Source organism: Gavialis gangeticus, unplaced genomic scaffold (assembly GCF_001723915.1).
Source record: "Gavialis gangeticus isolate Ggan-Ray unplaced genomic scaffold, GavGan_comp1, whole genome shotgun sequence".
Taxonomy (NCBI): domain Eukaryota; kingdom Metazoa; phylum Chordata; order Crocodylia; family Gavialidae; genus Gavialis; species Gavialis gangeticus.
This window is the reverse complement of record NW_017729031.1, coordinates 118,899,600-118,911,877: the sequence shown is the minus strand read 5'-3', so window position 1 is coordinate 118,911,877 and position 12,278 is coordinate 118,899,600. Positions and strand designations below refer to the sequence as shown.

General features: G+C 54.5%; 1 protein-coding gene across 2 annotated transcripts in view; it reads left to right on the top strand.

Annotated features, from left to right (window-relative positions):
* The first annotated feature begins 686 nt into the window (after nt 1-686).
* TBKBP1 (TBK1 binding protein 1) overlaps nt 687-12,278 on the top strand; it is a 50,797-nt gene continuing 39,205 nt past the window's right edge. Inside the window, exons 1-6 of one of the 2 annotated variants that reach the window (XM_019523690.1) lie at nt 688-1,290; nt 1,798-1,920; nt 2,642-2,746; nt 5,652-5,805; nt 8,899-9,095; nt 10,023-10,084. In XM_019523690.1, the coding sequence (XP_019379235.1) occupies nt 1,069-1,290; nt 1,798-1,920; nt 2,642-2,746; nt 5,652-5,805; nt 8,899-9,095; nt 10,023-10,084 (863 nt within the window). In that variant the 5' untranslated portion in view covers nt 688-1,068. Of the gene's footprint in view, nt 1,291-1,797; nt 1,921-2,641; nt 2,747-5,651; nt 5,806-8,898; nt 9,096-10,022; nt 10,085-12,278 lie in introns of both variants that reach the window. The other variant, XM_019523691.1, reaches the window with a different exon arrangement.

The window sequence follows — 12,278 nt, the reverse complement described above, 5'->3', positions numbered from 1 at the left end:
CCCACCAACTCTTTCCCTGCCTGCCCATTGCCACTGGCAGGGTAGCACTGAGGTCTTTTCATCCCATTGTTCCCCAGGTTCTTTACTTGCTTTTTCTCACTCAGAAGGATGGAGGATTAGGGTCCACAATCCACTGGCAGTCTGTGAGAGCAGCATCTGTACAGGGCTTTGGTTTTCTGGTGGCAGTTTGCTAATAAGCAGCAGTACATCACCCTGATGGGGTGAGACCTTCCCTCCCCACCCCCAATCCCTTCCCTAAGGCTTCAACCTATTGGCTTTTCCAGTGTCTCCAGTAACATCCATTTCCTCTCCCTGGGGGGGACAGTCTCCCTGGGCTTGCCTGAGGTCATTCTCTCCATCCCCTGCTTAGACCTTGGGGTTCAATGGCTCAGCTGGAATGGGAGATCTGGTTCGCTCCCTACCTCTGCTACTGCTTCTCTGGAAGTCCTTGGGGAAGTTATTTCATCTCTCGGGGCCTTGGTTCCCTCTGTGTGTGATGGGGATACCATGGCTTTTGTCTACGTCAGGAGTGCTCAACCTCTGGCCCAAGGGCCAGAGGCAGCCCGCAGCCCTGTGTCATCTGACCAGTGGGACTCCCCACAGGTCTGGAAATTTGGCAGTGGGGGAGCAGTGCTGCTGCTCCCCCACTGCCAAATCTCTGGACCTGTGGGGAACACCAGGCTCTGCATGCTGGATCCAGTGCCCAAACCTGGTGCAGGGGCATGGGAGAGGCTGGTGTTCAGCCCCTGGGACCCAAACCTGGCAGGATGGGGCAGTGCCAAGCCACAAGGCTGGATTTGGCCCACAGACAGCCCCTGTGCCACACCTGGCTCGTGGGACGAAAACACTGAGAACCGCTGGTCTGTGGATTGTAAGCCCCTTTTGGGCACTGGCTGCCTCACTGGTTGTACAGCACCTTGCATAACTAGGCCACAGCACCTCTGCACCCCAGGTGCAAATGAGTAGTCAAATGACAGCCACTCCTCAACCTGATCCCTGTTGTTCTTCTGCAGCTGGGATCCAATGTACCCTGGGGAGTCTTACTGACTGCCCGCCCCAAGCTGTGCCATGGACTCCATGTTCGAGGATGACATCAGCATCCTCACCCAGGAGGCGCTGTGCCAAGATGAGGAGTGGCTGGACAGCCCCAACACAGACCTTTCCAGTGAGATGTGCTCTGCCTCACATTTCGCCCTCATCACAGCCTACGACGACATCAAAAACCGCCTGACCAGCCTGGAGAGGGAGAACTCCACCCTGAAGAGGAGGCTGAAGATGTACGAGATCAAGGTGAGATGCATGCAAGAGGTCAGTCCCTCCCACTCTCTCTCCAATCCCTGCCTAGTCATAGTCAAGGTGGGCAGACCAGCACAAGGGAGGTTGAAGCCCAAGGACTTGTGCCAAAGTCTGGGGTGGGTGGCAATAGCAGCAAGGCCACAGATGGATGGTGGTGGTGGGTGGGTGGTGGTATGTGACTAGGGGGTCATTGCAGCAACAGAGGGGACAGCTCCAGGATGGATCCCAGGAGCATACATCTGAGGTTGTGTGTTTTCCAACCTCATGCACCCAGCTCTGTATTCCTGTAGCACAGCTCTGTGGTGCAGCTGGAAGCATGTGCACCCAGTTGTGTGCAGCTTTGGGCTTGCAGCCACTGTCACACACCCTGGACTGCGTAATTCCCTGTGTGTTTAGCATGATGATGGTCCCTGGGGCCATGCCGAGTCTTGTGCTGAACCAGGTGGTGCTCATGGGTGTCCACTTTCCCCCCCACCCTTCCCACCCCCTCCATGGCTACAGTACCCAGTGATTGGTGAGTTCGGGGAGGAGCACATCTTCTCGGTCTATGACATGAAGGAAAGCTCCCTGCTGAAGAGCGAGAAGGCCAGCCTCCAACAGCAACTAAACCAATTCCAGCATGAGGTGTGTGGCTTTGATGGCTCAGGGAGCCCTGGGGGTGATGCATAGAGCCTTGCTGCTTCTTTGCTGAGGCTCTTGGTTCCTATCTGCAGGGACCAGCGCAGCAGTAGGGTCTGGGATAGGAAAGTACCTGAACTTCTCACTGCAAGCATGTGTGTGTGAGGAAGGAAGTCTATGGGCTTGTTTAGGGAGATCTGCAGGCCCCTAACATGGGGCATTTTCAGGCCGGGGCGAGGTCAGCTCTGGTGCCCTGTCCAAATTTCAGCCCAGGTCATTATACTTTGCTGTTTTCAAATCCACCCCACTTCCCAAAGCTATCTAAACCAGGCATGGTGTTTTCTACCTCTTCCAAAACATTGTTGCATGAAGTTTAGTAGCTGTCCTGCTGCTTTCCAGAGGTTGCTGCATTTGGGAAGTGGCCTCTGCATTCTTACAGCTTATAATGGCACTATGGGTAAAAACTGGAGTTCACTTCTTATCTGCCACTGTGAGTGCATCCGCCTCTCTGGCTGAAGCAGCAGTGTCTTCCCCTGGTACTAAAGTACCTGAGGACTCCACTGGAGATAGGAGCTTTCTGCTGGCTCAGATCTTGTTCTTTAGTCCTCAGTGCATGTTACTGGTTGCTATCAGTCACTCCCCTGCAGTCCTACCAGCATTGAGGAGGTCTTGCTGCCCTCTGATCCTTGCATCCACCTCCAGACAGCTCCTCTTTCCTGCCTTCCAGCTGCAGAAGAGCAAAGAGAGGGAGGAGCAGCTGGATGAAATGATCCAGGCCTATGAGAAGCTATGTGTGGAGAAGACCGACCTGGAGTCAGAGCTGGGGGAGATGGTAGGTCCCAGGGAGAACTCTGACTTGGGTGTGTTTGCCTTTGGTTGCGTGTTTGTACCTGCACATGCATCTTGTGTGTGTTCTCACATCTGGGGTACATAACAATTGGAGTATAAGTATGCTAGAGGAATCCAGATGCTGGGGGAGGTAGTGTCTCCCAGCTGGCTTCATGGTTAGTGTTTCTGCTTAGGAATTGTGGGTTAATCAGCTTAGGAGTCATGAGTTAAAGTCTCAGCTCTGCCACAGGCTCCTTTGCACATTCTTGATCAAGTCTCTTTGCCTCTGGACTTCAGCTCCCCATCTGCCAAGCATTGTGGGTGCTTCAGAGGGCTGCTCTGTGGATAAAGACATTCCTGGCCCTGAGGTGCTCAGATGCCTTCCAGAGTGGGGGCCAGATGAACACATAAGATAGCCTGCTGGCTTCTTCCCATGGCTCCTGGGGGGTCTTGCTAGTGGTTAGAGCCAGGGGTTGGGAGTCAGAGCTCCTGGGTTCTTAGCCCCAGCATTGATGTTGGGCAGATCACTTTGCTTCCCCAGGAGTCTGTGAAATGGGGGTAAGGATTCTGAGATCAGCTGTATTACACTGGTGGAGCCAAGCTCAGTTGAGTTCTTTGAGCTCCCTGGCTGGAGAGTCTGAGGAGAGTGCTGAGCACCCTAAAGTATCATCATTGCAGTGGTGCTGGCATCCCTGCATTGGACAGTAGAATGTGGTGCCTTTGCTTGCACAGCACCTGGATCTGTGTTTACTGCAGTGCTGTTTTGCCTGTGACATTAATAAATGCCCTGTCACAGATCCGTTGGTGGAGAAGTGCTGTTGTCCCCACCAGGCCTCACACACACAGCAGAATTTATGTTGTCAGCTGCAGCCCAGCTCTTCATTGGGTCTCATGTTGCATGGAACTGAAAGCCCCCCAACCCTGGCCACTGGCTCCTCCTGCTGCCCAAATTGCAGTGACTTCCATAGCTGGTCTGTCCCATCAGTTCTCTTCCTATCCTAAGGAGGCGGAAAGCCTTGTGGCTGAGTCACTTGGCTGACAGTGAATGGATCTGGGATGAATTTTGGGCCCTGTGACAAGTCACTTAAATTATCTGCGTCACCAGGGCCTGTCTGCTTGACAGTCAGAGTGATGGTAGTATGGCCAGATTGGTTTTCATCCAGTTAGCTGGGCACCTAGGGCAGTGAGGCTAGGACTCTTGGTACCTTGGTGCGGGTGAAACCCTGCTGTCAGTACCCAAGCTGGATGGGTTACTGCAAGCACAGGGATGTTCGTGCCTACTGCAGCCAAGCCTCTTATTCCAGTAAAGACCTATGCACAGAGTGTATAGAGCAGGAAGCCTCAGGAACCTCTTCTGTATGTGGTTTGTGGGCTGCTTGGAACCATCTTTTGCTTTGGGGATGGGCTGCACCTAGTGCAATGGAGCCACCATCTTAGTTATTGCTGATTGCTCACCATCTTGGTTATATGCCATTCCATAGCCAAGTTTTGCTTGCCTGAAGGTCTTCAGTGAGGGAAATCAAAGTGGGCTTGCTCACAAGACTTGCAGTACCCTTCCCCATGAGTGCCCCCAGAGTTATGTTCATCACATTGATGTGGTTCTGTGGGTCACTCCTGTCCAACTGGGGACTAGCAATGATACCACCTGACTGGCTACCACTAAGACACATCCCAGACAGGAACTGAAATGGGATGGAATTTGCAAAAATCCTCCACCTTCCTGCAGCATCCATCCTCCTGTCCTGAAGGGTTTTGAGAGCTGAATCAATGGAGGGTGTTTCATCCTGTGAAGCGAATGAGAGCAGTGCGTGTGGAGCCCACGCTTGGTAGTGAGCTGCTGGCTGTGCTCTAGTTATCATCCTGTTATGAATCCTTTGCTCTGCTCCACTTATTATGCTGTAACTGAGGACCTGGGCACAGCCAGGCATGATTCCCATAGGAATACACTCCACAGGGAGCCAGTGTTTTGCTTCCTGCCCTGAAAGGGGATGGGATTCAGGCATTAATGGGAGAGAGGGTGTTGGTGGAGGGATTTTGCTGGCTAGGGTTCTCATAAAGCAGATCCCACATTCAGCTGTTGTGATGTCAGTGGTGCAGTGACTGCAGATGTTGCCAGGTGGGTGCCTGTTGGGGCACAAAGTGTCAGTGGAGCTATGTGGATTTACCCCAGCTGGGATTTGGCCCTGGGTGAAAGGAGCTGGAGTGACAAGACTGGAGGTGGAGTCCTCTATCAACTTCCAGGGCCTAGAGGAGGCTTCTCATGCTGCTCCCTAGCAATGGGACTCAGTCTTGCCTCAGATGGAGCCTTTCTGGAGGGGGGAGAAATGGAAGTTCAGTCTTCAGGCCCCTTGGCCTCTGGGCAGAGACTGCTACCACAGGGGTAATACAAGTTGCCTGGCTTTAGACTTGTCTGTGTCCATTGTGTACAGATTCTGGGTCAGATTTTCAAAGGTACCCAAGAGGGTTAAGCTCCCAGTTCCCTCTGTGCCTTGGAAAATCTCCCCTCAGAAATGGACTTGGTCTATCCAATAAATCTCACAGGTGTTTGTATACTTTGGTAAGGGAGGGAGCTCCCCTTCTACTTCACGTTGCTCGACACAGGAAGAGTTGCAAGTATCTACCTTGTGCTTTTAGCTCTAGATGCCCCCCAGTTCACTCTCTGGAGTGCTAGTCAAGATGGCAGCCATGCCTTCTGCACTGGAGCTCTTGTATCTCTGTTTGGAGTCTGCAGCTCCAGGCACCTCACTTGGGCAAAATCCAAGAGAACCGGGTGTATGTGCAAATGTTGAATGCATTCGTCAGGATTCCCCTCCTCTGGCACCTGAATGAGGCTACATGTGTAGAGTGGGAGGTGTGCCCAGCAGGGAGGTCTTCCTTCACCCTGTCTTTCTCCACTTCCCATTCCCCAGAGAGCCTTGGTGGAAACGCACGTGAATCGCATCCGGAACCTGGAGCAGCAGCTGAGGCAGCGAGATGGCAGCTCCTTCCAGAACCTTAACTCCCAGCTGCAGAACCAGGAGGTCCAGTACTTGTCACTCCATGGCAGCCCTGCCTTGACGCATGGTGAGTCTTGCACATCTGCCCCAGGAAAGGCTCTGGTCTTCTTAGTGGGACTCAGTGCAGTGCCAGCCACTTTGTAGGAGCCTGAGAACTTGTGGTCTCATTAGCTAGGGTCCCCAGCTCCTTTTAAGCTACCTTTCTGCCTCTGGTATTCTGGGACAGCCAACAGCTTGCTCAATCTGTGCTGTTTAGAGCAGCCTAATGGCTTCTCTAACTTACACTCTGCTTTGCATGAACTCATACAAGCCCTGGGAAGTAGGGGATGGCTGGAGTACACTATGTTGCAGCCAGGTCCATGTTCTTGGCTCTTTTCCCCCTGCACCAGTCCTAACACCCCCCCGATTCCAGAGCTACAAATAAGGGAGCTGTAATGGCCTCACACCCAGGGAAGTTTCTTAGATCTGTTTCTGGTCCCTTTATGCTGCCAGAGAAGTATGAGAGGGACCTGAGCATGACTGGGACTATTCAAGGGAGTACCTGTCACTGTCCTAAGGATCCCAAAGTGCCTTGCGAAAGAGCCTGGACATTATTATCTCTTCTTCCCACACGTGGAGGGACCCAGGCCCAGAGTATGCAACTTCTCCAAAGGTGGCAAGATAGGGGCAGAGTTCTGGCAGCAACCCAGGAGTCCAGGCTGCTAATCCCTTTGCTTCAAGCACTGCCCTACACTACTGCAAGGGGTCATTGCGCTTCCCCTAGCAAGCAAAAGTCAGCTGTCACCTATTGTGTTTCCTGCCAGGCCAAGTAGGCTCCTGGTAGCATGGGGCTACTGGAGGCTAGGATTGGCTGTGCAGTGAGCAGAGCGGGGTCTGAGTCAGAAGATATGGTTGCTAGCTTAGTGCAAGGCCTTGGACACATCATGTCTCCATAGCCTCCCAAAGGCTCAGTTTGCCCAGTTGTAAGTGGTAGGGAATAGAGTTTGCCCTGGAAGTGGTTTGAGACCTTTGTATCAGAGAGGCTTCAGCTTTGGCCCCACTGCCACCCAATTGGAGCAGTTCTGGGTAGTACTACCAGGCTATGGAGTAGACTCCAGTCACCAGCTGTCTGACAGAGAGGGACTAGTTCAAACCATTCCTATGCTGGAGGGCTGCCAGCTCCAGCCAGAGCCTCCTGTACAATGCAGACTGTGGGGTTACTTTCTGTAGTTCCAGCCTGACAGCTGCAGGGTGGTGGGGGTGTCAGCATTTCTCTTGCAGTTGATTTCATCCCACTGAAAATAGCACCCAGGACAGCATGGGGTCTGCTCCCCAAAGGAATTGGAGCTGGGAGGCAGAAGTGGCCTCATCCCATGTCTCAGGATGTAATGCTTTCCAGCCAGCAGAGGGTGCCACAGCCCCTCTGTTTGTGGGTTCCACCCTCTGTTTCTCAAGGCTGCCACAAACTCTTTTCAGACCCCTCCCCACCTGCCCCACAGCCAGAAACACTGATTCTGTTGTGATAGCTCCGGGGAATGAGATTGCCTAGGCACTGGCATCTGAGTGTGATCCCTTCTGGGTCACAGCACCACATGTGGAGTCTGGTGGACCTGGTCCCTCCCCCAGCCTGTCTAAGTGCTGGCTGAGAGCAGACACATGCACAGCACATTTAGTGCCAGGTCAGCGCTCTAGAGAGCAGGAGCTGACGAGAGCTGGATCCTGGGCACGGGGAGCAGTCTGGGTGGAGGCAGGGCTGGAGCTGGCAGAGCCAGGCAGTATCTTGGGGCTCTGCTGGGGGGGTGTGGCGGGGTGTCCACAGTCCACGGCCTGTAATTGGAGATCACCTCACTGAGACTGCATGCCTAGGAAGGCACTTGGAGGGAGCAGGCGCTGAGTCAGACCTGCTGAGTCGCAGTTCCTGCTTCCCGGCTGACTTTCTGCCTGCTGGGAGGGGGTGAGGAAAGTAATTGCCTTTGCACTCTCATTAGCATCTGGATCTCCAAGCAGGGGAACCAGGTTTTGCTCCAGGAGCTGGTTACCATTTCCCCCACCCAGTAGTGTCACAGGCAGGGAGAGGCTGAGACACCACCCAGGGGTTCTGTCACAAGGCAAGGGCAGAACCAAACATAGGGCTTGATAGCAGGTCTAGGCTGGGGTTCCTGTCTCCCTTCATACTACTGCAGAAGTGGGCCACAAAGCAAAGCTGCTGCCTGTTAGCTGACTCCGGGTTTTGGTACTGCTGGCTTTGCTACTGAGGACTGTGGGGGGGTCACTGGTGCAAAAGATGCCTATGCCCACTTCAGTGAATACTCCTGCAGTAGGAAACAGGTTGCTTTGCTTTCAGATTTACCTCCACCCACAGCAGCCTCTTGCCCCACCTTCCCCTTTTCCCAACCAACCACCAGCCACCACTTTGGTCCTTTAGCAGAGGAGGCTTCCAGCCTGAGCTATGGTGTAATAGTGATGCTGTCCTCGCTGCAGCAGCTTGATGCTCAGTGGTGTGAGCTGCTGCGGCAGACGCCTGCCTTCTGGCATAGTTAAAGAAAGGGCTAACTGAACACCAAGGATGAGGCTGCCATCTTGAGGGCGTGAGGAATGCAGCCAGATCCTCAGCGGGTGCTAATGAGCATGGCTGCATTGACTTGAGTAGAGTTACGTTGATGTAAGCTAGCTGGGGATCTGGCCCCTGGGTCTATCAAGCCAGTGCTGTGAGAGGCAGGTGGCAGTCTGGACACCAGTTCTTGGAGCAGAACTGTGCTACTCAAGGCCCTGTGGATCACTGATGTGTGTGTGTGTGTGTGTGTATGCACTTGTGCGTATGTGTGTATGCACATGTGTGGATGCATGCACGAATGTGTATGTGCACACCTCCCTGGCTGCTGAGCAAATTATTACTCTTGTAGCCAGAGCTGGGGCTTGGCACTTGGTCTTTGCTGTGCATTGCAGTGTCCACGTATGGTCATGGCCAGCCCTGCTCAAATCTGAGGGTTCTGGTATTGGCTCATGAATTGGCTGTGAGCTCCTTTCCCTGGGGCCCAGAGATCCTCTCCTGGAACTGCTTCTGACAGCATGGTGTGTTGGCAATGGCCAGTGAACACCAGCCAGTGCCGGGGGGGGGTGGGCCTGCCCCCTCCCTCCAGTGCTGCCCCACTGCTGCACTGTCCCCCTCCCTCCTTCTCAGTGCTAGACCGCTCGATGAGCTGGCAGAGCCCCCGGAGCCTGGAGCAGCCCAGCGAGCTGGAGGTGCGGAGGCTGGAGGCCCAGCTGGAGGAGGCCAGGCAGGAAGCCCAGCACTCACAGCACCGGGAGGAGCAGCTGAAGGGCGAGTGTGAGCAGCTGCAGGCTGAACTCAAGCAGCTGCAGGAGACTCGGGCACAGGTGAGCGAGGTGGCAGAGCACCACGGTGTGGTTTATCGTGTGGGAAGGGGGCCCTCACCTGTTCTGGGGTTATGTGGAAAAAGGTCAGCTGTGGATATGTCAGGAGACCATCACAGGATGTCTGCACACTGCCTTTTCCTCCATCCCTGCCCACCCAGCTTGCTTGGCCTGTCTGGCTACTTGGCCTGCCCAGTACCAGATTCTACCATGTCTCACACTGGCTAAATCTGGAGCATCCTCAGTGACCCTCATGGTGGTGCAGAGCAGTAGTGTAACTAGAGTGGGGCAACTGGGGTAGCCATCATTGCCCCCATGTGTCCCGCTGCCCTGGGCGCCTGGTTGCTTTGTTACTCCTCTGGTTCAGTCATTGTATGCAGCTGGCAGTGAGAGCCACTACCTCTAAATTGGAACCCAAAGCCCCAAGTACCTGGAATTGTTAGTGCTGCTCGTTCCCTCCTAGAAGGAGTCCTGCTTGGAGGAGGGACCTTGTTTGTCCCTGGCGGGGATAATGGGGTTGGGAGGACCCTTCTGGGGGTCATTTTGCTGCAGGAGAGAGGAATGGGGCAGGTGGAACCTGTTGTCCATGGCTACAGCACAGAGGTGAGCCTGGCACTGCCCTGTGGGCTTCATCCATAGTGCCAGCTGCCTTTGACCTGGGACTCAATGCCCCTGGCACAACCCTGGCTACAGATCCAGTGATGGGGGTCATCACATGTGTAGTAAGAGTCTGTGTCACCTGGTTGACTTGCTCTAGGGCTGTCCCTGCCTCGCAAAGCCAGGGGAGAGATGGGACAGCCAGCTTCTGGGAGTCACTGGTGTTAATGGGAATCCTAGAGACTGGAGTGAGAGGAACTGGAAGGCAGGCGAGACTGGTATAAGGTGAGGGGACACAGCAGACCTTAAGAAGGGGTGTCTGGTGTTCCCTAGGACCTGGCAACCAGTCAGTCTGAGCGGGACATGGCCTGGGTGAAGAAAGTCGGCGATGATCAGTAAGTGCCCTGTCGTGCAGACATACGTGCCCCCCTGTGAGCTGGGGGAGGGGGAGAATTCCTGCCCTCCTCTGCTTCCATGCATCAAACACAGTGGCCGCATCAGCAGGACAAATGGCCTGGGCAGAGGCAGGCCCTAGGTGCCCCTTTCTGGTGGCCCAGCAGCCTTGGCCTGGCACAACCTTTGGAGGGTGAGAGGGGGCAGTGAAAGGGGCCCTCCCCTTGCTGTCAACCAGCTCAGTCAGCATTGACCATGCTGGAGAGCCAGGGGCTTCAGGGTCATGCCCTGAGTCTTGGTTTTCCTCAGAAAGTGGCCATTAATCAGTTGGAAACTCTGTGGCAAGCCTGCCCTGGAGTTCAGTGCAGGAGTGATGCTTGATTTCCATGCCCTGCCTCACCCAGGGTCTCCATCCTTTCTGGAGGGGGTGGGCAAGGGGGGCCATTGTGGAATGCCCGAGAAGCAGATGACTTGTCTCTGGGGTGCGATGGGGGCAGGCAGGCACCTTGCAATCAGCAAGAGCTGTAGAGGCAGGGCTGCCCAGAGAGCCAGGTCCTCTCTGGCACCTCAGGGCAGGCTCCTGGCAAAAACCAGGTGCTGCAGACTGTTGAGGATGTGGCTAGGCATAACAAGTCTTTAGCAGGACCAAGAAAGGATCCTGGGCATCCTGGCTTGTAGGTTCCCCTGCTGTAGTCATTGTTTTCTTAAGTGTTAATTGGCACATGGTTGATATCCCCCACAGCCCCAGTGCTGGCCCACCCAGGAAGGGAAGATGCCCAGCTGCATTAAGTGCCCTTCTCCTGCAGACTCACAGTAACATGAAAGCCCCTGCTGGCAAAACAAATAGATGCTGATACGGGTCCTCCACTGCTGAGCTCTCGCTGGAGAGCTCAGGTCTCAGGGATGTGTCTGAGGAGGAGACACAGGCCATTAGTCCCAGCATCTCCCGCTGAGTGGAAGCTCCTGGGGTCCTAGAGCTTCTTTGCCTCTTCCACACGGGCCTGAACTGTTTCACTTGCATGCAGGGTGCTACATGGGTTAGCACTGCAGCTGCTAGGCCGGCACTGGGGATGCAGCTCTGCCTGAGTGGGATGGGTGGTGCAGGAGGCCTGCAGAGGACAGTGGGGGATGCAGCATAGGGGTGCAAGATCTTTGGAAGGGGGGAGGTCTCTGAGGGGCACAGGAGTGTCTCGGGTGTTCCTAAGCAGCCCCTCACTGCCCTGGTTGTCATGGGGGTTCTTTCTCCACTGAGCAGTGGTGGAGGGCTGAAGGGGAGCCAGCTAGAGCCACCTGAGTCACCTTTGCCCAATGTTTAGGCCCAATGTGGGGACCAGAAGCTCTCCTGGAGGCCACAAGGGGGTTGACCCAGCAGAGAAGGGATCCTGTAGGATGTGCTGCATTGGCATACTGTCTCATTTCCCCCACCCCTGTCAAGTCTGCACTGCCCATGGTCTGGGCATCACAGGTTATAATGAGACCTGGGATGATGGGGTATTACAGATGTAATAACAGGACCCAGGCTGGGTGTGGTGGTTTCTAATGGGACCCAGGCCAGGCACTCCAGGTATTATAACAGGAGCTGAGAAAATATAGTGAGGTAGATAGATACTCCAGAAACACTTTGATCTGCAATGGCTGGAAGTGGATTGGTGTCTTTCAGGGAAAAGAGTGTATGTGTGAGGTGATCTCAGTCCAGTATCTAGGTGTGGGGCACTAAGAGAAGCTACAGCTTCTTTCTGTCTCCACTGTCATGGTATATGCTGCATGTAGGAGCCTCATCCTGTGTATTGGCAAAGCCAAGCCTCTGTACCTCTGCCCTCTCCAGCCCCAGTAGATCTGTGCCACCTTTTGATGCCAGGGGACCTAATTCCTAGCCCTACTGCACCAGCTCCCTGGCTCCAACAGGGCTGCCCCGATCTACCTATGCAAGAGGAGAATCCAGCTTTTCATGCCCATCGTGAGTGAGGTGTGTGGCAGCCTCTGGTTTCCCACGTGACCTCTTTCCACTGTGCAAGACTCAGCGCAGCCCTTCCATCAGTGCAGTCTCCTTGGGAGGGACACAGTGGTAATTAAGCTACAGCAGCGTTGTTCCCCATCCCTGGAAAATAGCCCACTCCCGCCTGCTGGCAGTAACCTCTGGGTTTCCACCGCCTCCCCCCTCCCCTCCTCCTGATTATTACCAGCTTGGTAAACACT